The 27,567-nt window shown below is 46.9% G+C and overlaps 1 protein-coding gene and 1 long non-coding RNA gene across 16 annotated transcripts in view; one reads left to right on the top strand and one right to left on the bottom strand.

Moving 5' to 3' along the window:
- Nucleotides 1–27,567, bottom strand: part of SLC14A2 (solute carrier family 14 member 2) — a 54,386-nt gene that overhangs the window by 24,544 nt on the left and 2,275 nt on the right. The window contains exons 3-10 of the mRNA XM_045065581.1: nucleotides 22,864–23,044; nucleotides 21,699–21,888; nucleotides 16,985–17,113; nucleotides 12,765–12,957; nucleotides 8,484–8,631; nucleotides 7,289–7,423; nucleotides 5,510–5,559; nucleotides 4,837–5,011 (exon numbers count right to left, since the gene is read on the bottom strand). Coding sequence (XP_044921516.1) covers nucleotides 4,837–5,011; nucleotides 5,510–5,559; nucleotides 7,289–7,423; nucleotides 8,484–8,631; nucleotides 12,765–12,957; nucleotides 16,985–17,113; nucleotides 21,699–21,888; nucleotides 22,864–23,044 — 1,201 coding nt within the window. The remainder of the gene's footprint in view (nucleotides 1–4,836; nucleotides 5,012–5,509; nucleotides 5,560–7,288; nucleotides 7,424–8,483; nucleotides 8,632–12,764; nucleotides 12,958–16,984; nucleotides 17,114–21,698; nucleotides 21,889–22,863; nucleotides 23,045–27,567) is intronic.
- The window catches only part of LOC106005745, a 52,287-nt gene continuing 51,895 nt past the window's right edge, over nucleotides 27,176–27,567 (top strand). For 11 of the 15 annotated variants that reach the window (XR_001179323.2, XR_001179326.2, XR_006602112.1 and 8 more), the window contains exon 1: nucleotides 27,176–27,540. This is a non-coding gene — a long non-coding RNA (uncharacterized LOC106005745). The remainder of the gene's footprint in view (nucleotides 27,541–27,567) is intronic. The other 4 variants (XR_006602105.1, XR_001179336.2, XR_001179332.2 and 1 more) reach the window with 1 other exon arrangement.

Genomic DNA, 27,567 nt, shown 5'->3' with positions numbered 1-27,567 from the left:
TAATCTCAGCAAGATCCAGGGGTGGGTAAAACTGGAGAAGTGAGTTGTGATAAAAGTAAAAGTGGGGGTTCTGGCGGGGGGAGAAGAGTGAATGTAGTATATAAGGCCTTTAGTTCCTCAGGGTGGGGAAGGAGCATCAGAGAAATGGGAACTCTTGTCACAGTAAACTATTGACATCTTGTTTTTATATGATAGAGAAACATACTTTTGATCATGAGTGTTGGGAGAGAAGCAGGACCAACTAGTGAAAGGGAAAAGAATGGTAGACTTCCAAAATAAACAAAGGGAAGAAGGAAAGAGGTAGTAGCATGATCATACTTGCAAAATGAAGAAAGTCAAAAGCCAAAGTAGTAATAGCTGATACACAGTAAAAAATAAAGCAAGGCGGAAGAAGTAAAACTAGCATATTGAAGGTTACACTAAATAGAAAGTGGCTAATTTACCTATTCAATTACAGAAACACTAAGATTAGTTTAAATATAAAACATTGCAAAATGCTATTCTTAAGAAAGATAGTTAAAAGAAAATGATAAAGGTTGAAACAAAGGGTTAAGAAAACATTAGGAAGAAAGTAGGTATGGCAACATTAAGACCAGATAAGTTGGAATGAGGTTAAAAGCATGAACAAGGATAAAATAGGTAGTATGTAATAGTAAAAGATAACATTAATGAAAAATCAATGATAGTCATTGTATAGGCACCAAACAATATAACTGATACATATATGAGACAAATGTTACAGAAATGCAAGAGAGTTTCATGAAACTCTACATTTATAGTTGTTGTTTTTTTTGTTTTTTGTTTTTTGTTTTTGTTTTTGGTATGCTCCATGCTGGGCCCAGTGTGGCACTTGAACTCATGACCCTGAGATCAAGATCTGGGCTGAGATCGACAGACATTTAACCAAACTGAGTCACCCAGATGCCCCATAATTGAATTTTAATAAACCCTTTTCAGAATTAAGATCCCATAGACAAAAAAATAAGCACATAGAATAATTGAATAAGGCAATTAACAAATCAATTTAATATGTATTTCCTTCAAATCAAAAGTTTGCACTTTGCATTTCCAAAATCGACCAAGTACTTGTCTACAAAGAAGAATTCATATAATTCTAAAATAAAAGTTTTACAGGCCATCCTCTCTGCTCATAATAAAACTAGATATAGAGAGTTAAAAATATAAAAGATCCCAAGTGCTAGAAACTAAGAAATCACTCTTAAATAATTTTTGGGTCAAAGAGGAATCAAGACTAAAATTATAAACTATTCAAAACTGATCAAAGCAGAATACTTTATTCCCAAACCTATAGCACACAGCTATAGCTATACTCAGAGGAAAATTAATGGCCTTAAAATGCCTTTGTTGTTAAAGGAGAAAAATCTAAAATGAAGAAACTTTACATCAATTTTAAACATGAGGAAAAAGGAACATTTAAATTTGAGAAACCATGGAAAAAAACCCAGAAAAATAAATCGATAAAATAGAAAACAAACCAGAATTGTAGATAGCCAGTAAAATGGATGAGCCCATCACAAACTTGATTAAGGAAAAGAGAGAGCCAAATTCCATGAATAACAGTAGGGTAACAATGTTTTAAATCTAAAGAAAATGGATTATTCCCTAGGAAACAAACTGAAGTTTGATCAAAAAGTTAGAAAACTTGACTATGTCAGTTAACATAGTAGAGATTGAAATATGAGTCCAGATTGATGATTTGAAAGTACAGCAGGACAGCATCACTTCACGGCCGACAGCAGAACTCATCCATGGAGGAGAGCAGATGGAAATGGGTGGGGGGAGATGAAGTCAGAGGGAAGAAATGAGAAGATCTGGGGAGGGGACAGTGGAGAGAGGGAGAGGATGGTGTGATAGGGACAATTTCAGACGGTACCTCCTCTACTGCGCCCTGCTGCCCAACATATTCCTACTCTCTTTAATGACTATGTTCAGCCATATTTATGTTCAGCTACCATTTATACAACCAGGAGCTGCTATCCAGAGTCTGGGGGTGATTACAGCAAAACAACCAGGATTTGTACCCAAAAGCTCTTCTCCCTTCTCTCCTGGTGGTTCACTCCTGTGCAACCTCATGTTGGTGGTGTCTCTCTGGTTAAGATTCCTGCCCCTACATATCTATCCTACTCATCATTGGGATGGGAAGGCTCTGGTGAAGGCAGGACAGGGTCACTCCAGGGAGCTCTCCAAACTGCCTACCACTATTTGGGCTACTTCAGAGGCCATCTGGGCATCTGTCCATGGCCCATGGGCAGGGTGAGCTGCACAGGGGTGACTTTTCTTAGAGGGGTGGGGATTTTCATTTCCGCCCCACCCTTGTCCATGCCCACAAGAGAGATGCAGCATCTGCTTGCCAGATTGGCTTAATAAGATTTGTTCTGCTCCAGAAGGAGCTTGTTTGACCACATTTGGGAAATACCATCGATTTTCTGCTTCTTAGCCCCAAAAGATGTTTTTTAAAAACACTTCCTTACTCCTGGACAACATCTCTTGGCAAGTGAATTCAGTGATTGACAATACTTCATCCAGGCAGTTCTTTCTTATTTCGAATTAGTAGATGTTTTCCTATTTTTACGTAAATATCTGGCCATCTTGATCATAATGCATTATAGAATTTCTAAGGCCCTGTGGTTTTTCCAGACTTGCTGGACATGCTTTTTCCTTTTCCTGAATCACTTAGCTTTTATCCATTTTTCTTCCCATGAATTTGGCAGCTGGCAACGCAGTTAACATTTAATTTCTACAGGGATGGAAGTGGGAACTTGAGAGAAAAAAAGCAACCCAGACACCTGTGACCAAAGTGGGACCTTGTTAATGACAGAGACGTGGGGTGGGAAAGAAAGGGAGAGGAGAGAATCTTGTCCAAGTGAACGGAAAGGACTTTTTATATCCAGTTTTCCTGTCCTGGAAATCCAATATAAAGCATGGTTAAAATCCAGCTTCTGGGTGCCTGGGTGGCTCAGTCAGTTAAATGCCTGCCTTTAGCTCAGATCATGATCCCAGGGTCCTGGGGAGCCTGCTTTCCCCCTACTCCACCCTGCTTATGCTCTCTTGCTTTTTCTCTCTCTCAAATAAATAAAAATCTTTAAAACAAACAAACAAACCCCAGTTCCTATCAGATCTACTTCTTGGGGTGGAGAGTCTCATGGGCTCAAAGGAAAGGAAAGTAGATTTCTGGGCACAGTTTGTCCGTAATGAATGAATGGGGCATCTAGTTCTGTTAACTCTTATTAGAATATCTGGGGGGGGCATCCCCTCCCTTTTGGGTAATTGAGCCCTGTCTGGAAGGGCTGATGTCTCTGTTCTCCGCAGACCACCTGCCCTTCACACTCCCCTCTAAGCCCGGGGTGTAGGAGCCTCCCTGCACACTGCGTCTGCGCACTGAGCTCAGTTTTTCCTTCCTCTCATGGTGCTGCAGCTGCCCGCAGAGGTGGAAGCAGAGTGAGGGGCCTGGGGAGGGGTGGTTCCCAGACAGACACTGCTGGGGAAGGAGGGCCTGGTTGGAAATGGCGGCACCAGGTCAAGGAGCCTCGGAGCAGATCTTCCTGATTCTAGTCATACTAATCTCACCTTCCTAAAAATCTTCCACTGTTGTAAAGAACTTGGCAGCGTCCTTTGGACCTGTCCTCTGCCCACCAGCTCCGAACCGTTATTGTGGCGGGCATCTGTGTCTGGCATTGGCACACCTGGGCTTGTGGGCCGAATCTAGTTTCCTTGTTTCATCAAGTCTTGGAACACAACCATGCTCATTCACGTATATGTCATCTAAGGCTGTATTATGCTACAATGATGCAGGGGAGTCTTTGCTAAAGACACTGTAAGGCCTCCAGAACCCCAAATATTTACTTTTTGACCCTTTCCAAAAAAAGTTTGCTGAACCCTCATATACATATAAATGGAGACTGAATGTAAGTTAATGACTGTAATTGGGAAGTCGAGTTATGAACTTCATGGATAATTGTCCTTTTACTCAGGTTAACCATGTTTCAAGTATCACAGAACCTCATAAAGCTTCCAACACCCACAGGCAAATAGGACAATGAGATACACTTCAGCTTTTCACACGCTGAGCTCAGATACTTTTCTCAACTGGGAGCTCTGCACAAAGTTGCTGGTTTGACTTATACTGAGAAATGCTTATCCTTCATATTTTTATCCTTTATAATAAAAGCCATATATGGGATTCTCATTTTTATGAATTGTTTCCTGCTATGAGATACCATCTTGCCTGTACTCTGACCACTGAATATTCGAGACTGCCTATTTAGACAGTCCCAGTGCTCTAACTGTCCCTGTTCTGATTTTAAAACTCTTATTAGGTAAAATTCCTCTCTCTTATGTGACACTGGGCATCCTCATCGGCCACTAAGTACCTTCAATTCTTGGTTTGTATCCCCTGAATTTCCCTGTATCCCCTGAATTCCCACCCGCTCTGGGTCTGCTTGGGAACCCCTCAGCAAATTCAGTGTTACAGCATCCATTATTCAGCTAAACATGCCATGAAGACCATCTTCCCAAAAGACTAAGGAGAAATGTTTTTGTTTGAAGACAATGACATTGAAAGCACACGCCTTACTTTTAACTCCACAAGCTCACGCCAACTTCCTCTAACGTTGTATGTGGATAGTTACGGCCACTTGGGCAGAGAGAGAAAAATCAGCATGAGGGAAAGGGAGATACAGGTGTGTTTGGTTCTAACAGGTGCCAGGAGAGCCATGGAAGGGGAGAGCTGCAGCCGGCTGACCCACAGCTGAGACCACAGGGAGCAGAGACTAGGTGCAGGCAAAGAGCGTTTCTGCCTAGAAGTGGGCTAGTCACCGCTGGGGGACTTCTCCTCTTCATTGCTCTTCACTTTTAGGTAGTAGATGCGGTTGGCCTCTGGGTAGGTGACTTTGCTGAGTGGGAGCTTATAGATGGCCGGGTTGTTGGTCGTCAGGAGCAGGAAGGTGAGGGTGGACAGGCAGAAGGCCCAGGTGCCGGGTGGCACACCAACCTAGAAGAAGAAACGCTAGGGTCTGAAAATGGTCCTAGGCTCCAGGGGCCCTGGGGGAGAAGGGTGTGTAGGATGTGAGGATGGGGATCCTTCTTCCCTAGTGATGACATTGGATTTTGGGTTCATAACATCCGAGGAGTTGGTCTAGGAGTTTGAGATGTTGGTACCTTAGGACACAGTCAGAATCTTTCAATGATGGAGTTGAAAATCAGCCTGGGGATCATTTCCCACATCCGGCCACACACAAACACCTCCATCCGTCCATCTAGGTTCTCCACTGCTGGCTGTATCACTTTCTGGTGCACACACAGCCAACCCCAACATACCTCAGAGGCACAGGCGTGCAATTGCCAGTCCTTCTCTGGACGAACCTGGATAAACCTTGACAGAGGCACTGGGTGGGTACGAGCCACCTAACGACCCAGGGTTCTTCCAGAAACTGCAAATGTCCTAAAGCCCTGGCTGGGGAGGGACATGTTTGGGAGAATCCAAACTTACCACCGACATGATGTTGGAGAGGGCTGCTCCCATGTATGCACAGAACAGGGCTGTGGAAAAACAAGGACCACAGAGTCAGCTTCCCAGGGTCTGCCCTCACGCCTCCCCAAAGGCAGGGGTCCCGTCCTGTCTTCAGCAACCTCAGTGTCGGCAGCACACCCTGATATCTGGCATAGCTGCACAACATGGTTATGGTAGTTATCTATGTGGGTAGGTGTGGCCAATCTCCCGCCAGACTGTGTGTTCCCAGGGCAGTGATGAAAGCCTTCTAGCCCTCCCCCACTTCCACGGAGAGTCCGCATTTCCATGCATAGCGTCAAGGGTCAGTAAGCATCTTTTGCTTGTCCAAACTGACACTCGGGATGGTCTGGCCCAGCTGGGTGGCCGGATTATTATCTGTCTCAGGGTTGAGGGGTCAGATTATGTGAGCCCCCAATAAGTCCTCCCATCCAAGATTCTGAGCAGCTATGATAGACCTTGTTGGACCTGCACCAAGTCTCACCAAGGCTGGACCTTACTGGTCCATGATCTTGCCCTCAGGAGCCAGGCATCTGAGTTCACCCCAGGATGTGGCCCCTAGGACAGTGAGGGGAGCTCATCCACACCCCCGTGCCTTTGGACAACCTCCTTCTGCCCCTTCACCTTTGTTCTTTCTGTTCCTCTGTCCAGAACACCTTCTCCGCACCCCCTCTCCCCTATACCTCCCCAATTCCCATCCTGGAAGTGTTGAGATAAACCCCATCCTCCCCCTGAAGCCTTCCCAGATGGTTCTAGCCACAAGAATCTGCCACTTCTCTGAGGGCCAAAGGCAGTTACGGTCTTAGCCTCAAAATATCTGGCACTTTTGACTTGACAAATATTTACCAAGCCTACTGTCTCCCTGCTGGCTGCTGAGGGGAATACAAGGGACATGGACGTCATTTACAGACTCCACACATGAGTGGGGAGAAAAACAACAACAACGAAAATGTTCTTCTGCCCTTTACTGGTCTCTAGTTTTGCTTGTTAAAGTCCTGCTGTTTCCAGAGAATATAAGCAACTTCAGGGTGGGAAGGCTGGTGGGAAGATGGGGGCTGAATCTTGCTTCTGCCCTTGATCGATGTGTTCCATGCCAAGTTCACGAGCCCTTCTGGGCTTCATTCCCTCTGGCATAAAATGGGCTGACAATCTATGCCTGGTAGTGACCTTGGGAGGACTGAGCTCACATGGGTGCTGGGGTGCAGCTATAATAAGGCCTCTAACCCATTTCCCTTGGGACAACACGCTGTTTACTCCATGGGAATCAAGCTCCGACAGTCTGATTTTCTGCAACCTCACTGCTCCCAAGCACGTCATCTCACTGGGTCTTTCCAACAATCCTTTCAGACACCACAGCCTTAACAGTTGTGTGATTACTTCTCTTCTGCTGGATGTGGCTTCATGAGGATGTGGTCACCATTGCATCTTCTGTGTCTAGCCTAGGGCCTAGCACTTAGTGGTGCTCTGTAATGGGTTGTGTGATGAAAATATATTACACCAGGACACTGACACTAGCACATGAGGAAATGCACGTGTGATATCCTTGTAAACTTCCAACACTGTTGTAATAGCAGTAAGCATGGTTGTGGCTCTAGATGACAGAAGAGGAACCTCAAGGACCCTGGTATTGGGACCCAAGCCACAGGTCCTTGTATCCCTGCTGTTGAGTTCCGATTCGTGGCTCCATGGGTTTCACATAACCAAGTAGGGAGGGAAGGAACAGCAGAGTGACACGGCTGCCATCTTTCCCCAGATACCCACCACAGACGAGGGCCAGCAGGTGGGTCTGCCAGGTGAGCGCATAGAACATGCCCCCGATGGCGATGCAGGACAGGACACAGTTGTAGCTCCAGAGTCCCATGTAGATCGTCTTGAAGGGCGTGGCCACCGTCAGGGCTGTGGGACAAGGTGTGTTATTTCTGGCCAGTTCATGGTCCCAGCACAAAGACCACCTCATGGGTGGTGTCAGGTCTCAGGGTGGCCTCATCTTGCCATTATCCCCATCCTCCTCCTTCCTCCCAATGAAGAAGCCTCTACAAATGGCATCTGGTCTTTAGGAACCAGCAACCAGGAGACAGCCGTGGTTTCCAACCTGTGTTTTGGAGATTTCATACAGAGGTATGACTACTTCCAAGGTGAGGGGAGATCAAGGTGTTAGGATTCTAGGCCTTCCCCACTCCTTTGGCCACAGGAACTGCATTTTTAGCAAGAAAGCTTTCAGCTGAGAAAGGTCTGCTTCAAACAATTGGGGAAAAGTATGTATGTACACACATAGGCACAAGGAGATAGAGAAATATTACAGTGAGAGGGTAGAAGGCAAACAACAGGTGAATCAGGTAAAGAATGTATGGGGTGCTTTGTGTACCATTCTTCTTTTTGTAATTTTTTGATAAGTTTGAAGTTTTCAAAGAATTTTTTTAAGTTCTGCTTCCAAGATGTTTTTGACAAATATTGGAATGAGTCAACAGGATCCTGGTCCCATTTGCCTAATTCCCATTTCTGGGGCTCTACTGTCCATCTAGCCATATATAGGTGCATGTACATACATACACATACATGTAGAAATGGTAAATCACATTTGTCAGATAGCAACACAAATTCTGAGGAATCATTTTCCTTTAGTTTCCTTGACATTTCGAAGAGTTGGGCCATTTATAGCCCTTGGTCTGCTACTGCTCTTCTCCTCTCTGAGCTCCCCTCCTGCCAGACACCAGCTCCCGGGGGCTCAGTAGCAGCCAATCAGGTCTTCGGCCCCTCGTGTCTCTCTACATATCCTGCTGTGGCAGTCTGCTCCCTTTGGAGATTCAAGAAAGGGAAGAACACATCCCTACCCTTGACATTGTTCACAAATGTCGGTGAAGATCATAGATCTAGAACATTTGCCACATGCAGGGATGGAATGACCTCGGGAAAATTATCCCAAAGCTCTCCCTGCAGAAAGAGGACTGTGTCCTACCTGCCAGCATCCCCACGATGGAGCCAATGGCAGCATGCAGGCAGATGAGTGGCGAGGAGATGAACAGAGCCACCAGGAATACGCCGCCCGTCCAGGGATTGTCGCAGCCGTACACCTGGCCGACTCCGACGGGGATGGCTTGTAGCAGCTGCAAAGTCAACAGAATCGGGTCACTGGAGCGTGGGCACAAGCTGCAAAGACCAGGCTTTAGGGTCAGGATGGAGCCGTTCCTGGTGGGGCTAATGGGATGGAACTGGCCTGGGGCAGCGCCAGTACACCCACGGGTAAGAGAACTTGGGAGGAAGGACGCCAGCTGGAACAAATCGCTGTGCACTTCACCACCTAGCAGGCATCTGGCATCCCCCATGTGAAGCAAGGCAGGGCCCCCCAACACAGGTGCTTCTGAGGGACACATGGCTTCTGCTCTGAGGGGAGAAACTTTGAGGGGACCAGAGGGCACCTCCTCTCTAGACTGCCATTGGAGGTTTGGGGGCACTAAGATATTTCCACTAGACTTTCTGAAATCCTACAAGTATTCCAGGAATATTGGAAACATTTTAGGTCATTTTGATGATTGCCTTAATCTAAGGTCTCCCAGCTCACTGAGAGCCAAGGCCAGGCTAAAGCCTCTGAACTTGACCCCTAGTCTACAGGTGGTTGCTGTAGGCTCAGTGCTACCTCGGGTGTTGTGGGGTTCTGGGAAGGAGGAGGGACTTCCCCTGCTCCAGGAGCCTCTAGCACTGCAGAAAGGTAACATGTGCAACCTTGGAAAACAGAACAAAGCCAACTTCCCTGAGCCTGAGAGTCCTCTGCTGGGGGTGGGTGGTGGTGGCGGTCAATGGAGATGGTTAGCTTGACAGCCTGGTGGCCCTTTTCTGCGCATGCTGAACCATCCCCATCCGAAAGAGGAGGGGAAGAAGGAAAGGAGGGAGACTGGCAGACGAGGCAGGGCGCTGGCCTGGGAGCTGCCTTCAGGGGCCTCTGCAGGAGCTCACGGCTTGATGGTGAATGTGTCACTTCTTCCTGCAGGGCTCTGGTGTCTACCTCTCTAATGGGAGGAGGCTGCCTTAGCAGATGATCTTCCAGCTTTAAAATTCTGCCGTCTCCACTCCATTACTAGGTGATGTGACCTCTTTCAGGGCGGGGCTTCTTTATGGCTGGGTGCACACTAGCCTCATATATGTGTACTGAGTGGCCCAGCAGTTCCCAAACCTGGCTGTGTGGTGGAATCATCTGGAGATGTTTTTTTTTTTTTTAACATATAATGTATTATTTGCGCCGGGGGTACAGGTCTGCGAATCATCAGGCTTATACATTTCACACTCACCATTGCACATGCCCTCCCCCGTGTCCCTCACCCGCCACCCTAACCCTCCCTCCCCCCAACAACCCTCAGTTTGTTTTCTGAGATTAAGAGTCTCTTATCACCTAGAGATGTTTAAAAAAAAAAAAATGATGCCTGGCTCCTCCCCAACATTGTGACTTAACCGGTATGGGCCTGACCAGGGCCTCAGGAGATTATCACGGGCAATGAGTTTGGGGACCCCCGGGTTAGTTCCACATGACCTACTGTAGGTGCTGGGAGTTCATTGGACGTCTCCCTTGGGGTGGAATTTTGGACTTTGTAACAATCTGACTTAATTCTGGAGTCAGTCTGATTTCTTTAGAGGATAGTGTTTTGAGCTTTTAAGCTTTACCCATCCTGTGTCCAGATGGGTGGCCTTTCAGTCACCGAGGCCCATTTGGGCCAGAGCTTATAGCCCTGGGCCGACATGACAGCATGGGGGTGCAGCTTACTTAAGGGAGCCCCGAGAAAGCTTTGTGCACGTTCAGGGAACAGCTTCCAGCGGGGAAGGGGTTAGAAGTCTACTCAGTAACTGCTCTACGACTTCCCCACGTCTGAGGAATGCAGGAGGGGGTTCCAGCTCCCCCCTTCCCCCTGGGAACACAGGTTTGAAAGGCAAGCAGTCAAGAATGAGAGGAATGAGGGACAAGTAGCCTCCGAATGGAGCCCGAGTTCAGAAAGCTGCTTCCTCTGCCGGATGCCGGGATCCGCATTTTAGCTTGGTGAACTGTGGCCCCGGGACTGCCTCCCTCCCCCTCCACCTGCTTCCCAACACTCTGGGGTGAAGGTGGCAGTCGGGGTGCATGGAAATGTACTGAGCACCGGCCTCCTTCCTACCCCTACCCCGGACGCTTCTCCTGTAAAGACGACAGTTTGGATGAACAAAAAGGAAGTCATTCTCGTCATTATTTTAAAGAGAAGGAGGGAAGGGGTGTTGGGCTGTGGATGGTTTGGAAGAAAAGGAGCCGGGGGTCAGAGCAGTGGTGTGATGGGGAGCTTGGATGGGGAGCTTGGATGGATTTGTGGATTTGTGGATGACGTGGATTGGTTGGCCTGCCACTTTCTAGTTACGGTGAAGATGAACAAGAGGCCCCTCTTGTCTGTGGCTCTCCCCCATCAGCGGTCCCCTTGCTGCCGGACTGCAGAGCCTCACAGTGTGTGGCGGGGGTGGGGGGGGGACGCCGGGGCCCTTCCCTTTGGCAGGGCCACTTGGAGCCCACCTCGTGGTTAGGGCTTAAGGACAGAAGGGTCTGTGTCTCTAAGGCAGTGTGCCTAACTCTCGGACGAGGACCACTGGCGATCCTATCAGAGTTAGGGTTTTGCCCCTGCTCCCATCTCTGCTGTTTTCCACAGCAGAGGCTGGGCTTTCCTTTGAAAACCGGCTCCGTGCTCCGGCCCCAGACAAAACTTTACAAAGACAACATCTTTAAAAAAGGTTTTTGTGTGGTTGGCAGCAGCATCTGCACGAGGGGTCTGGGAGTCTTTCCTGTCCTGAGAGGCTGCGGGTCAGAATGTAGCCCAGAGCCACGCTCCCCGCCCTGCCCTAGAAGCTGTGGTCCTGGAGCTGAGCCCCCCGGGGGTTTCAGTACATCTAGACTACAGTCAGTACATCTGGACAACAGGCTCGGCCGGGTGGTGAGGGCTCCGAAATCAGGTTGTCCCAACAGTACTGAAGACATGGGGTATGTCTGCAAGCATTCAAAAGGCAACCATGGAAAAGATATTCTGAATGACTCTAGAAAGTCAAGCCAGAACCAATGGGGGAAAGATGGAGGGCGTTGGATTTTGGGGGAAGGTAGAGAACACTCCAGCACTTAGTAAAGACACCCAATGAGGGCCGGACTGCACGGGGAAGCAGAGGGTTCCCCTCACTGTTCCCCCTGGGCTCTGCAGCAGGCTGCCTGGGTTTTACGCTCGGGCACAAGCTGCAGTTTGACGCTGGGCAACGATTGGCTCTGCGCCTCTGTTTTCTCATCTGGGAATGAGGATAATGACAGTACTTACAGTATGGGGCTATCATGAGGGCTGGTTAGACGAGTTCAGAAGCCGAGGGCTTGGAACAGTGTCCGGTAAGTAATAAACCTGCCCTCGTGTGAGCGCTTAGCCTTCTCTATTGTGCATCGACAAGGCCAAAGGTTACAATTCTATATATTTAATCTTACGTTAGATTTTTGTGACATCTCTTTATCCCCAGTGTCTAGACATCAGTAGAATAAATAAATATGTACATTTATGATAGGGGGATGTAAAGCAGAGTTTCTCAACTTCAGTATTATGGCATTTGGGGCTGCGCAGTTCTTCATCGTGGGAAGAGCTGCCCTGTGCGTAGCAGGACATTTGACTGCATCCCTGGTTTCAACCTGCTCGATACCGGGAGCACCCCTCCCCCTAGTTTACACAGTTTAAAAAGTATCTGCAGACATTTGCCCTGCTCAGGAGGAAAAATCAGCCCTGCTTGAGACCCACTGAGATGGAAAGTACGTGAAAATTCATCCCCATCTTTTACGGATAATATCTTTAAAATCCTAATTTTAAATATTCATTTTGGTGTCTTGCCCCTCCCCCCAGCCATTTAGTATTTCTCCCCGAACCCCAGTGCTGCGTAGCATCAACTCGGCACTCGTCTGCGCACTTGTTTACTGTCTGTGTCCCCGTGGGGAGTGTGCACTGCAAAGGGGCAGAGAGGCTGTTGTCCTTTCAGTCCTCGTGGACTCCTCGTGTCCGATAATGTGCTGGCACATGTCGGGTCTTCAGTGAGGGTTTGGTGAAAGAGTATAGGGAGCTGGCATGGCCCTTCCCTGTCCTGCCCTTGTCCAGGGCCGTCATTTGGAGCTGCCTCTGGAGAAGCGGAGAGCCTGGGTAATCCACAGGCTGGTTACGGAGAAGCTGTATGATGGAAGCAGGGGTCCCAACTCAGCTGCCGCTGGGGAACTTACCAAGGGCATCTCCATCTCTGTCCAGGTGATGTTGGGCACTGAAGACATGGGCTCCACCAGCGTCGTGGGGAAGAAGAGGTTGTAGTGGCCGGTGGCTGCCAGGTACAGGGTCACCGCCATGTTGAAGGGCAGCGTGAAGACCGGGAGGTCCCACCTGCTGAAGATGGAATTCAAGGCACTGGAAAGAAGTGGGCTGAAGATGAGAGGGATAAAGGTTAATCTGTGCTCATCCTATCCTTAGGTTTATACCGTCTTGTTGGGTCTGGCCACAGTGCCACCCACTGTCCCCTCTCCTTGGCATGGCCATTCCCGACTCCTTTGAGACTCTAGTGGTCCAACTTATCTGGAACTGGGAATAAAGTGTTTGATTTAAGGTGACTCTTTGAGAAGCAACATTTTAAAGTGTTATAATTTGTTTTGAATAGAAACATTTATAAATTAAATATCTCCTTATTTCTTAAACCAAGAAAACCAAACAAAATGTCATCCTTAGAAATACCATGGATTGCCTTTGGATCATCAGGATGGACAGCAGCTACTCTCTTGCGCTGTGATAACATTGTAGAAGTCTGTCCTCGTGGGAGGCAGCTGCTACGGCACGTAGAGGTCATGTGCGGGCTTGGATTCAGCTCAGATGTTCTGAGCTACTCTGGAAGCCACCCCATGAAGACAGAACCTTCGGTGGTTTGTGTCCTCTCTCTTCTTGGCCTCTTCCTTGGGAAGAGCATGCATTTTGGAGGCAGACAGAGCTGGGTCCAAATCCTAACTATTACACTTACTGAGTGAACAGCACCAGGCACTGAAGCTCCCTGAGCTGTACTTTCCTTCAAGGGACCAGCCACGGGAGACCCCTAACCCCCCGCATCTTCCACACACAGCAAGCTGCTGGACGAAACATGAAGGAGTCACGTGATCTGGCTGACTGGTCTCCCTTCACGACCATGAGTCTCCAATGGGCATTTAAGACTGCTTGAAAACCCCACCACACAGCTTTAGCAAATGAACTCTCCAGCTTGCTGAGACAAATATTTCACATTTTCTCCTTTTTCCTCAAAACTTCACTGCTTCCCTTTAGTTTCAACATCTTGCTTTACTTCTTTGAAGGAACAGAAATGATGAGATGGGAAATGCTTCAATTTCCCAACCATGAGCTCCATACACTCCAATGGCCCGGCTCCCACACCTTCTTCCTCTCTGCCTTTGGCACATCATGAGAGTGTCCCTCCTTTATTTTGCCAATATATTTCAGGATCCAATCCATCTTCAAGACTTCAGTACTGCAGCTTCAGTCTCTCCTCTTTCTCTAGATCATTCTCGTAAGTCTAGAGCAGGCTTTAGTATCTTCTACCTGTAAACATTCTCCTCCTCCTCTAACCCGATGTCCCCTTCAGAGAGTTTGCCCCAATTCTCCACCACCCTTCACAGCAGTTACTGCTCAAAAGATGGCTGTGCCCCGTCTTTCTACCCCCTTTCTTTTCTGAACCCATTCCAATCCTGTGTATGTTCTCCCCACGCCTCAGAAGTGGCTCTGGTCCAGTTCACCAATGACATCTATCCTGCCAAATCCATGGCCATTCCCTGCTCCTATCATTTGACAGCTGGACACTCCCAATGGGATTGAAACACTTTCTGTTTGTGCTACCACAACTCTGCCCTTTCTTAGCTTGCTTCTTGCTTCTCCCGCCACTCCTCATGACCTCTTCTTTGTGGTTATTCCCCACCTCTGCTAAAGGGCATCCAAATATTGGAAGATCCATCCTATGGCTCTGCCTTGGGTCTTCTCTTTCTTAATTTTACTTAATGTCTTGGGTCTTCTCTTTCTTAATTTTACTGGGTGATATCCTTGACTCCCAAGGACAAAATATCTTCCGTATGCTTCTGCCCTCCAATTCTTGACTGTATCACAAAGTTCTGGATTTGTACAACGACTTCGTAGATGTTATGTAGGACATCTACATAGATGTTCGTAGATGTTGCTTCGTCAACATCTCTCCTTGGAAGTCTACAGCCTAATATATCCGAAAGGACACTTGATTTGTGCCATTTCCCACCACCGACCTGTTTCCCTCTGTGTCTTGTCCATCAAGCCAGGTGCTTAGGCAGACTGAAGGAGTACAGGGAATCTTCTTTGCTTCCTACCCCCAGTACTCCGTAGCCTCCCAGCGAGTCCTATTGCCCACACCTTCCTTAAAATACACTCTAAGCCCAACATTTCTCCCCGCATTCCTGTGTATCACCCTTGTCCAGACCATTCTCAATTCTCTGTGGGTTCCTGACGATGCTGCCAGCATCCACTCTTGTTCCAGTTAAAATCCTTTCTCTACATGGCATGAGTGATTTATTTAGATTTAAGTCATATCCTATCACATCTCTATTTAAAACAGCTTTAACTGCTTCCCATCACAGTTGTAATAAAAATCAAAAAGTTTGCTCGATCTTCAAAGCAAATGGGGTCTAGCTCTCGCTTCCTTCTGCCCTCGCCTCCTGCCACTCCTTCGTTCACTGGGCATGACCCACCCCCGCCCCCGACCCATGGTCTTGTTTCCTGAACACGGGCACTCCTCCAGTTGGGGTCTGCATCAGATCGTCAGAGGGCAGCTGCCTTTTATCATTTAGGTGAAATCGCCCCCGTTCCCTCTACATAGTGGCCTTCCCTGACCACTCACGTCTGGAATCACTGGACTCACTCTCTCTCCCGCTCACCCTGTTTTGCTTTCCTCATGGCACTAATCAAATCTTGACAAGATCTTTTTAATTAATTACTTGGGGACATTATTTCTATCCTTGTCAAGAAGAACATAGGCTCCAAGAGGATGGAGATCATCTCTTGTTCACAAGTATCCCCAGCATCTAGAATAGTCCCTGCACATAGCAGGCACTCAGCAAATATTTGTTGGCTAAATCTGGAAAATGGCACTACTGATGCCTACCTAATGGGCTGGATTTTGGGTTCTACACGATTAGATTAGTGAACACACTGGAATCACCGCAGAGTTGGGTCCTGGATGCTTTTTTGTCTGTTAAATTGGGGCATGGGGTTAGGGGTGGGGCACTGTAGACAGACGGCCACCGGGGACAGAGTGCCTGTGGAACTTGCTTAGAGATTTCATCTGTGTTGTTCTAACCCAAATGTGTGCGAATGAAGACAAGGTCTGCTACCCCAGACATAAGGGCAGGTGGGGGCATTGAAACCCCCGCAGAGATGGCTACTGTAGCTTTTTGTTCCAGTGGCTTCAGAAAGACAGAAACCCTAAGAAGAAACATAAATTGCCCAGAATGCTTAATGTAATTCATTTACAAGCACTACTAAAAAGTAATAACTCAGTACTTAAACTAAATTAAACTAACTGGTTTTAGTAATATCAGGAACGAAGGAAAGCCATGGACTTCTTAGAGATGTTAAAAATTAGTCAGCCTATCTCGGAGCCACAGGGTACAAACTGGAGGACGTGGGTCCCTTCAGGCTCCTGCCCTCTGGGGCTGGCAGGCCTTCAAGTCAACCCAGCCTCAGGCACCACAGAGCAGTGGAGAAGGGATGCGGTTGAGCTAAGGCCTAGCCCGCCCAGGCTCCCCACGAATACTGGTTCCCAAGACCCCTCCTCCTGACTTTTTTATTCCTTTGCAAAATGATGTGATTGCACAGCAGGATCTTGACTAATGTTTCTTGTTCAAAGCTTCTGTGCTTTCATTATAGACATTCTGCTCCAAGAGGGATCCTGTCCCAGGTGCGTTTTTAGCTTTTCTGTCTTGGTCAGGCCACGGTTTAGATGATTCCCATGTAGCCTGGAGGTTCTGGGTTCATCATCAAAAACTTTGTGAAAGTATGACCTGGGGCCAGTTACTTAACCTCTTCATGTCTTGGTCTTCCTTCCTGTAAACTGGGGACAATAGTAACCTCACCTGGCTTAGCTCTGTGCCTGGCTTGTAGGAAATCTGCAATAAATGTTAGCCTTTATTATTAAAACTATCATTCAAGGAAGATTATTAGCACTATAAAAAACCTGTGCTCATTGCTGCTCTAAAGGGTTCCTGTTATTCCAGAATAAAAAAATGATCTGCTGTATCGCAGCCGCATTCGTGGATCTTCACTATGTCCTGTGGGACAAGCCAGCCTGACGAGGAAGCCCTGGGCTCCAGGGGGTCCAGGTCCCCGTCCAGAGGAAGACGTAAGCACCTCAGGGCCCCGTAGGTCTGTGAGCAGAAGGAATGAGGTGTCTCACCAGGTCATGGCCGTGACGGTCACAGGAAACAGAAGCCACCAGTAATAGTCCCACTTCTCAGAGAACACGGCCAGGAGCAGTCCTACCAGCAACCCATTGTACCCGTGGAGGCCGGAGGCGATGGCAGACCTGGGCAGAGGGGGAAGAGACAGTTTGCATTTTAATTTGGTGGTGCTTGTAGGGCCCCCTTGGGACTCCCAGGAAAAAGTCAGCTTACTCCTGATTCTGGGCAGTCTCGCGGCTGCCAGCACCTTCTTACACTGTCTTAACCAAAAGGCCGAGAAGCGATTGCCAGCACCTTCCTAGATACGCCCCCTCCCCACAGCCCCGATTACCCTTGCTGTTCTAGAATTAAGTCTTCTCACTGTGTCTGAGTTCGCCTCTTAGCTTCTCAGGGGGGTCTCGGACTGCTAAGTACAGTGGGGGATCTAACAGAAACCTGAGGTATGACACTGGGGATGGTGTGTGTGTGTGTGTGTGCGTGTGTGTGTGTGTGTACAGGAGACAGTGAGAAGGGAGGAAGAGAAAGAGGAGGAGAGAGTGCATTCTGACTGCACACTGCATTGTGTGAGCTGTACTTGTGACCTGCCCTCCCTCCGAGGACGACAGTGTGTCCCAGCGTGGAGGAGCTGAGCCTGCTGGGGCTGTGTCCGTGCCTCTCCACTCTGCAGGGCAGGGAGAGGCCCAGAGGAGGGGAGAAGCCGAGCCCGAGTCTATTCTCTCTTCGTTTCATCAGGGAAGTCTATGTGCACCTAAGCCTCTCTCCTGGATGCTAATGAACACTGCCCTTGATCCTCGCCATAGCTCTGCTGGCTGGGAGAAGGGAATGGGGTGACCGAGGGACCAGGCAAATCACCGCAAGACACCTGTCTGAGCTTGAGCCTTGTCTCTGTCCTTGACTGGAAGTTGCCCGCTGGAGCTCGTCTGACTGACAGCATTGTAATAACAGACACCAGTGTCTGTCTGGTGCACAGAGGGCTCTAGGCCCTGCCTAGTCGTGGAATGCACGTATGTGAATGCTAGAGTGAGTTCTTCACCGAGTGACCATGTGTGCCCAGCAGAGGCGTCTGGAAGCAGGAGCTCCCTGAGAGGGAGGGAGGGAGCTCTGGCGAGAGGAGGGCTCCTGCTGGGCAGAGGCCATGGCTTAGGTCTGGAAGGAAGGGAGCTTTCAGCTCTGCAGAGGCCAGGAGATCAGCTCAGCCGGATGGGGGAGAGTGCGAGCAGCTGGAGGGCGGGAGGGGACGTCATTGCGGAGTTGCCAACAAGAAAAGCCGAACACATGGCACTTGTGGGGGGACATTGCATGGGACATGGGACAGTAGGTGGCCTGCTCCTGAGGCTATGAACGTATGGAGCAGCTGGAGACGGGCGGGGGTTGGGAGGGAAGACCACTGGCGCTCAGAATGTCCCCGGGACTAGAAAATCTATCTGAAAAGCAGAAACTCATGTTTGGGAAAAATACTTATTTTTAGATGTGTTTGCCTTTATCTACATTTTCCCATTTATGTTTAGTGTTAGAATTTAGTACTTTTTTGGTTTTAATACCAGTTGCTTCAGGCAAACTGAGCAAAGACGCCTGGCCCCTCCTGGGAGCTGGCCTGTGGCCCTAGGGACAGAGTGTAGGGGGAACAGTGAAAACAAGGGAGTCCAGGGGAGACAAAAATCAGGGCCACATCCAAGGGCTCCCTCCACAGCTGCCCCTCCCTGGAGATGTCCCCTCTCAGAACACTCCTCTACCAAACCTTTGGTGGCTTCTGGGTTTGGTTGTCAAAAACGAAACCATTACCTCATGTCCCACTCTGACCATCAAAAACATTAAGGTAGGTTTAACCCCAAAGACAAAAAGGTCTTCATTAGGACCACGTTCCATCAGGACAGTGAGGCATTAGTGTTGCTGACCTTGATGAGTTCCTCTCTCTGAAGTGCAGTGTCTGGGCTAGAGGGTATAATGTAGCAGGGGTAAGGGGAGACGAGGGGCTAATGCAGGAGGTGGGGGGTAGGCCCGGTGGACAGGAAGCAGGGGAGGTCATGGGAATGGGGGTAGGGGAGTAGGGCTGGTGGTGAGGGTCCGGGGTGGTTATGATTAGAACACGCAGCTGTGTCAGTGCTTTCTTGGTGAAGGCAGGGCTCCTTGGAAGGATGTGCATGTGAATACGGAGTAGGGCACCTGGACCTTTGACCTGATGGTGTAGAACACGGTGCTGACCTATCAGCAACTAAGCTGGGGTCTTTTCTAGGCACGGTAGTAGAATACGGAGCAGTCAAAAGGGACTTCCTGTCCTGAACGTGCTTAGAACATGGCCAGCGAGAGAAGCCTCAGAAAGCAATTAGAGAACCATCCCATATAGTTATTGGGGTATGTTCTGGGCTTGTCCAGTGAGAAAGGAGGGTTCAGAGAGCACTGAGGTAATCAGGGGTGGCTCCCTATAGGAGGGGGCTCGAAAGGATGGCAGGATTAGATAGGCAGAAGCGAAAGTGCTTGCCTGGGAAGAGTGGGATGCTGAGTGGGAGATGTGGGGGTACCCGGTGGAGAAAGCTTTGGAACACAAACTGGCACACAGTTGTCTTAGGGAAAAGTCTGGGAGGATTAGGCAGGCGTGGTGGGTGTGTCCGCTGCAATCCTGAGGTCCATGAAGCAGCTCTTTGAATGGCCTGGCAAGTTGACCAGTAGATTATGGTTGGGAAGAAGGTCAGAGAATCAGACTGTCAGCACAGGAAGGGACTCTGGCTCCTTGAAGGTGAGATAATAAGTCGCAGCTCTCACCGATGAGGACAATGGGGCCAGGAGGGGAAGCCCTAGCCCAAGGTCACATAGCTAAAGAGGCAGTGGGCTGGACAGAGTTCAAGTGAGTTTTACCAAACGGTGATGAAGCAGTGAGACGAGTTAATCCTGTCCGGGGCCCAGTTCTGTGCTAGCTGCCCGTGAGATGATAAGGAGAAATAGGGAAACTACTGGTTGAAAAAGAAACACAAAACCCTGGCTGGAGCCCATTTTTTATGTCACACACCAGATCTTCACCCTAAAGAATTCAGCCTCTCAGCATCCAATTTGGAACGGCCTCCTGGCTTGCTGGAATCAGCGTGGTCCCCCAAGGCCACCCGAGAGGTGCATGAATGGCTTCTCAAGGATAGACAAGTTGACTCACAGATTTGCCTTGGTGGCATCTAGATGTCGGGGGGAGCCTGAAGGAGGTGTGGTGATGGTCACCCCACAGTCTGCTCTGATTACACCCCACTCTCTGCGTTTACCAGGGAGTCTGTGGCCTTGCTGTCCCTGCTGTCTATGTGACCGGGAGAGCACTCACCTCAGCCTGGAAGATGCAGACCATGGGTCCCAGCTCGAGCCCTGCCACCCCCTGACTGGCACCCTGGGTAAGCACCTGGCCTCTCCCTGCTGTCGTTCTCTTACTCGTGAAGTGTGGACCCTCTTACCTTCACTTTCTGCCTTGGGCAGTGGCAGTGAGAATCTCATGAAACAAGGCATGACAGCGCTTCTCAATCTTTTTGACAGAAACCCACAGTAAGGAGGGAATATATTTGGTAGCATGACCTAGTTCTCTCTCTCTGTCCTTCCCCATACTTCCCCCACAAACACAACATGTCCCACATTAATGAAACAAAAATATTGCAAAGTATCTACTATATACGAAAGACTCTGTTTTAATTTATTCTATTTTTTTTTTAATTTTTAAATTTTTTAAAATTTCTTTTCAGTGTACCAGAATTCATTGTTTCTGCACCACACCCAGTGCTCCATGCCATCCATGCCCTCCTTAATACCCACCACCAGGCTCCCCCAACCTGCCAACCCCCGCCCCCTCAAAACTCTCAGACTGTTTGTTTTTCAGAGTCCATAGTCTCTCATGGTTCATCTCCCCCTCCTATTTCAATGATTTAAATTTTTTAAAATGCTGTTGACAATTAATTCATGATCCACAAATGAATGCATGACCCCCAGATTGAAAAACACTAAGAATGCGGGCAATCCCAAATGTCTCTGATCGTCAGGAGTACCCAGAAGGATATTGTTAAAAACACTCCTTCCCAGACACAGGGGGTGGAACTATCTGAGGGAACAGAAGTGGTTGGCTGAAGAAGACACATTTCTTAACAGTCAGTCCAGGTGATTCCAGGCATCAGGAACGTTTGGGGCATGGGCCACAGTCTGAGGAAATGCTCCCCTTATATAAAATGCTACTTGTTCTTGTTCCTGAATTTTGTGGCCACCAGTATGGGGGTGGGGGGCGGTGCTGCCTCCTGCCTCCACTCTGCGCTCTCTCTTCTCTCTCCCAGATCCCATATTTGCAGCTGAAATGTTGCCCTCTCTCATCCCCTACCAACACTCAGAAAGAGATGTCTGTCTTTTCTGAGCTCTCCAGTATATACGGTCTCTTATTATTCTGAGACATTTCTTGCCTCAACTAGACTGTAGGCTCCATGAGGGAAGAGCCTCTTAAGTGTTGCTCTGCATCTGCCTTCCAGGGAATGTTTCCAGAAGGATCTACAGTCAAAAGAATTCTAGTGCTGTCACTTACTTTAAGCACAGGAATAGTTTCATTCTGTTTAATTCTACAGAGAACTCCAGTGACTGGTTCAAAGTTGATCTTCGGGAGACTCTGGGCTGGCTGGTAGGATAAGGTTGGCTAATCACTCATGTAAACACTTCTCTGTCTGTCCACCTCAAGACCCTGTGACCACCGGGTCAGGAACCTACCTGTCCTGGTTCAAGGCGAGGGCAGTTAAGGTTGAGACCACTGCCCCTAGGCCCCCAGTAATCGTCCACCAGGGATTCTGGATCAGGAGTCCTATGAAGATGATGAGCCCGCTGAGAGGGTTGTTGACAAACATCACCTGGGCAGCCCCCCTCAGGACCCAGTCCGTGAACTGGATGGTCAGAGGCTTATCTGAAAGACAGCGGCAGAGCCATCAGCAGGGGCCAGCCTGTGCTTCCCTGCTGGACCACTGGCTGGTGCGCCAACCAAGGCAAACAGGGATGCACGGGGCCCGGACACTTCCTCTCCTTCGGCCTGGCCCCCAGCCCAAGGCTCTGAGTGGCGAGGCAATCAGTCCCCAGTGGGTGTTAGTTTTTGCCACACAGACTGAGGCACCGTGCTGAGACCAATTTAACGCCGTTCCAGCCTTCAGCTTGGTTGGCAAGGAAGCCTCGGGAGCATTCCAAGGGAAATTTATTGGTCCAAAGGAAGGGCTGAGGTGGGAAGGAAACTCTCTTGTTGTGTTGTGCCGTGTGGCTCAGGTGAGAGCTGGATCTGAGCAGCAAAGAAAGGAGTCTGGAGGAAAGGAGCCGGCAGGGAAATGCTTTGAGCCCGGCGCTGCAACTGCATTGAGCTAGGACCGGGCCAGGGGCAGGGGAGAAGCCAGGCCTGGAAGAGGGGATACATATCCTACCTCACTCTCGTTCGGTTTCCAGGACAGCCTCTACAGGTGTGGGTAGGGTGTGGTAGGAGGATAGGGGTGCTTATTGCAGTATTTAGTTGAGGGGCACTAGGACAAGAAAGACATTGAAAGGAAAGCACGAACCTTGGAACACGGGCGAAGGCCACATCCACATCTCCTCGGCACACGGTAATAGGTGTGGAACAAGGGAAGGAACGACTGGGGAATGGCTTATATGTTGCTAAGGTGGTTGTCTTGGACCTATTCCGTGTAGGGTTGAAGAATTTGCAAAGAACTAAAATCATTGAAATACATTTAACTCTGAAACCACGGAAATTCCAAGTTATTGGGCTACCTCAGACCTACACGCAGACAACTCGGCGGAAGCACGCCGACTGTGAGCTTTCTCGCACTGGGTGAGCGAGGCAGCAGCTTCGTCCAGCCAGGTCTCAGGGAGGCTGTTTCTTCCCCGGGTGTTTGCTTACCTTTCAGCCAGCTCCTGCACTCCTTCATCTCCCCTGTGAGATAGCCCACTGCTTGGAGGAGGCTGATGCCCCCCACGCCGGCAGAGCCTTGATGGGCTGCCCCGCTTTCTCTCCTTTTACTCCGTTCACTGGGTTTTTCCATTTTCACAATATGGCTGTCTTCATTGGATGGCCGGAGATCCTTTTAAGAGAAACCATGACAAACGATCATACAATACAGCTTTCTGAGAGCAGGAGCTCTTGGGGATAGAGAAGCTTGTCAGCTGTTCTGATAAAGATAAATTATCATAAGACCCCTGTCCACTCTCTACTGCTGCCCAGGGTGTGCCGCACACAGGCCAGTCTTCCAGGACGACTACACATTCTTCACTGCAGGGTTTCGTAAACGTTTGCACTATGGATCCCTTCTGTCAGTTTGGCAAGACCCTGGACTTGTTTTCAGAATCGTGTTTGGAAATGAATAAAATAAATAGGATTGCAAAGAAAACCAGTTATATTTAAAAATAAAAAAGTCTGTGATAGACGTGCAGGTGCAGCCAATCCAATACCCGTTATAATTTTAGAGTAGCAATGAGTGAGGACATGGGGCCAGTACAGACCACATGTCAGGCCATAAGATAAATAAAGCATTTTTACAATAAAAAAAGTATAAATAAATTTAAAGGCATTGAAATCATACAAAGGATGTTCTCTCTCTTTTTAAAGATTTTATTTATTTGAGAGAGAGAGAGAGAGAGAGAGAGAGGGTCCAAGCAGGGGGAGCAGCAGAGGGAGAGGGAGAAGCAGGTTGTCTGCTATGCAGGGAGCTTGACTCAGGTATCCATCCCATGACCCTGGGGTCATGCAGTCAGACAGTTAACCAACTGAGCCACTCAGGCATCCCTATTCTCTCTCTTCTTTAAAGATTTTAATTTTAAGTAATCTCTACACAAAAGGGGCTTGAACCCACATCCTCAAATTCAAGAGTTGCACACTCTACCAACTAAGCTAGCCAGGTGCCCCCAAAGTATGTTCTTTGATCATGATGGTGTGAATTTAGAAATCAAAAGCAAAAGGAAATTTGGGAAATAATGTGGCAATTAATCCACGTGCTCCTAAATAATCAATGGATCAAAGAGGAAATCAGAAGAAAAATTAGAAAAATACTTTGAGATGAATGAAAACAAAACCACAATCTTTCAAAACTTATGAGATGCAGTTAAATCAGTATTTGAGGGATACTGTAGGTGTAAAGATCTATATGAAGAAAAGAAATATCCTGCATCGACAACCTAACCTTTTACTTTAAGAAAGTAGAAAAATAACAGTGAACTAAACCCAAAGCAAGTAGAAGGAAGGAAAAATAAACACTATCATGAAAATAGATGAAATAGAAAATAAAAACTATAGAAAATCCATGAAACTAAAAGACAGTTCTTTGCAAGGATCAGAATTGACCAACCTTTATTAGATTGACCAAGGGAAAAAGAGAAGATTGAAACTATCAGAATCAGAAATGAGAGAGGAGACATTACTACCAACCCTCAAGAAATAAAAAGGGTTATAAGAAAAAGGACTCTAAAGAAATGAATAATTGTATGCTAACAAATCAGATAACCTAGATGAACTGGATATATTCCTAGGTAGATAGGCACAAGTTATCAAACTGACTCAAGAAGAAACAGAAAATCTGAACTGACTTACAACAAAGTAAATGATTAAATTAGTAGAACAAAAACAAAAACAGCAAGCAAAACACTTCCCACAAAGAAAAACCCAAGTTCAGATGGCTTTACTTGTACATTTTGCCAAATCCTTAAAGAATTAATAGATCTCAAAAACTAGAAGAGAGGGCAATACTTTCTAGCACATTCTATGAGGCTAGTATTACCTTAACACCAAAGCCAGACAAAGACCTCACAAGAAAGGAAATTACAGATCAATCTGCTTTGTAAATACAGATGCAAAAATCCTTGACAAAATACTACCAAACCAGATTCAGTAATATACAAAAATAATTATGGCCAAATGGGATTTATTCTCAGAATTCAAAACTATTTCAACATATAAAAATCCATAATTATTAATATTGATGAAGTGAAAGAAAAAACCCACATGATTATCTCAATAGACAGAGAAAAACCATTTGAAAAATTTAACAGCCCTTCCAGATAAAAACATTTAGCAAATAGGAATAGAAAGGAAATTCCTCAACTTAATTAAGGCTATTTACTAAAAACCCACAGCTTATATATAATGGTGATAGATGGGACACTTTCCCTTTAAGATCAGGAATGAGAGAAATGAGAGAAAGACGTTGGTTCTCATCACTTCTGTTCAACACTGTACTGCAAGTTCTAGCCAGAGCGATTAAGTAAGAAAAAAACAAACAAAAGGGACCCAGATTAGAGAGAAAGAATTTAAACCATCTCCATTTGTAGATGGCACATTCTGTTTTATGGAATCTTCTTAAAAAATCTATTTAAAAAATTCCAAAAGACTATTAAAGTTAATAGACAAATTCAGCAAATTTGCTAGGTAGAAGATCAACATATAAAAATCAATTTTATTTTTATACAGAGGCAATAAACAATCCAAAAATATAATGAGGAAAATGATTCTATGATTGCATGAAAAAGAGTAAAATATTTTGGAATAAATTAAACAAAAAGGGCCTTGTATACTAAACTAAAGATATTGTATAAGTTTTTTTATACTAAAAACTACACAACATCAAAAGAAATTAAGGACTTAAATAAATGGAAATATATCCTGTGTCCATGGATTGGAAGACTTGTTAAAAATGTCAGTACTCCTTAAGCTGATCTACAGATTTAATACAATCCCTATCAAAACCCCAGTTGCCTTTCTTTTTCCTGCAGAATTTTAAAAGTCGGATCCTAAAGTAATATAGAATAGAAATGTAAGGGTCTCAGAATAAAGTAGCCTTGAAAAGGAAAATAAATTTGGAAGACTCACAGTCTTGATTTCAAAAGTTACTACAAAGCTATAATAATCAAGATAGTGTGGTGCTGGCATAAAGACAGACACATAAATCAGTTAAAGAAAGTTGAGAGATCAGAAGTAAATTCATGCACTACGGTCATGGGAATGCCAAAACAGTTTAATGGAGAATGGATAGCCTTTTCAATAAACGGTGCTGGGGCAGCTGGGTATCTATTTGCAGAAGATTGAAGTCAGACCCTCACTTGATACCATATTCAAAAACTAACTCAAAATGGTTGAAAGACGTACATGTGAGTGTTAAAATATAAAACTGTTAGAAGAACATCGGATGAAATCTTTGTGACCTTGCGTAAGAAAACGGTTTCTTAGATATGACACTAAATGCATAAGCAATCAAAGTCAATATAGATAAATCAGACTTAGAATCACAAACTTTGTGCTTCTAAGGACACGACCCAGACTGTGAAAAGACAGAGTGGGAGAAATTATTTGTGAATCATATAATGGGCAAGGGCCTAATATCCAGAATATATAAACAACTGTTACAACTCCACAATAAAAAGACAAACGACCCAACTGAAAAAATGGGCAAAGGACTTCAAAAGACATTTTTTCCCCTAAGAAGATATACAGGGGCGCCTGGGCGGCTCAGTGGGTTAAGCCGCTGCCTTCGGCTCAGGTCATGATCTCAGGGTCCTGGGATCGAGTCCCGCATCGGGCTCTCTGCTCAGCGGGGAGCCCGCTTCCCTCTCTCTCTCTGCCTGCCTCTCCATCTACTTGTGATTTCTCTCTGTCAAATAAATAAAATCTTTAAAAAAAAAAAAAAAAGGAAGAAGATATACAACTGGTCAGTAAGCACATGAAAAGATGCTCAACATCAGCTTGACATTAGGGAAATATAAATCAAAATCACAGTGAGATGTCAGTTCACATCCACCCAGGCCATTAATAAAAGGACAGTATCAAGTTTTGACAAGGAGGAGGAGGGACACGACGTGTACACTGCTGGGGAGAACCCACAGTGACCCAGGGACTCTGGAAAACGGGCTGGCAGTGCCTGAAAATGTTAAACGTAGAGTTACCATATGACCCAGGAATTCCACTTCTGGATGTATACCCAGGGAAAGAAAAATATGTATTTGCACAACACCTTTTACACAAATGCTCATGGTAGCGTTTTTTTGTAACAGGCAAAAAGTGGAAACACCCAAATGTCCAGCAACTGAGGAATGGGTAAATAAACTACAGTATACTCACACCATGAAATGTGGTTTGGCCATAAAAAGTAATGATGTACCGATTCGTGCTACGACAAGAATGCACCTGAAAATATTATGCTAAATGACAGAAGCATTTCACCAAAGCCCGTAAATTATATGATTCCACTTACACGAAATGTACCGAAGAGGCAACTCCACAGGGACAGAAAGCAGATGGGAGGTGACAGGTGTGGAGGAGGGAACGCAGAGTGATTGCTAATGAGTGTTTTGAGTTTCTTTTCGAGGTGATGAAAATATTCTGGAATTCACTGGTGGTGATGTTAGTGGACTTTGTAATTATGCTAAAAACCAGTGAAATGTATATTTTAAAGGGCTGAATTTTACGGTATATCGATTTTATCTCATTAAAAACAAAACTTTAGTGGTCCTGGGTCCCTCTCCACTGTATCAGTTCAGGGAGCATTAAAATTTGCCTTTGGACACAGGCCTGCCTTTGGGAGCCGATGATAAGGTAAGTCAAGGGAGCAGGTCTAAGCGG

This window comes from Mustela putorius, unplaced genomic scaffold (genome assembly GCF_011764305.1).
Source record: "Mustela putorius furo isolate JIRA1106 unplaced genomic scaffold, ASM1176430v1.1 tig00003858_pilon_pilon_pilon, whole genome shotgun sequence".
Classification (NCBI taxonomy): domain Eukaryota; kingdom Metazoa; phylum Chordata; class Mammalia; order Carnivora; family Mustelidae; genus Mustela; species Mustela putorius.
The sequence above is the reverse complement of the archived record's forward strand: the minus strand, read 5'-3'. Positions and strand labels throughout refer to the sequence as shown.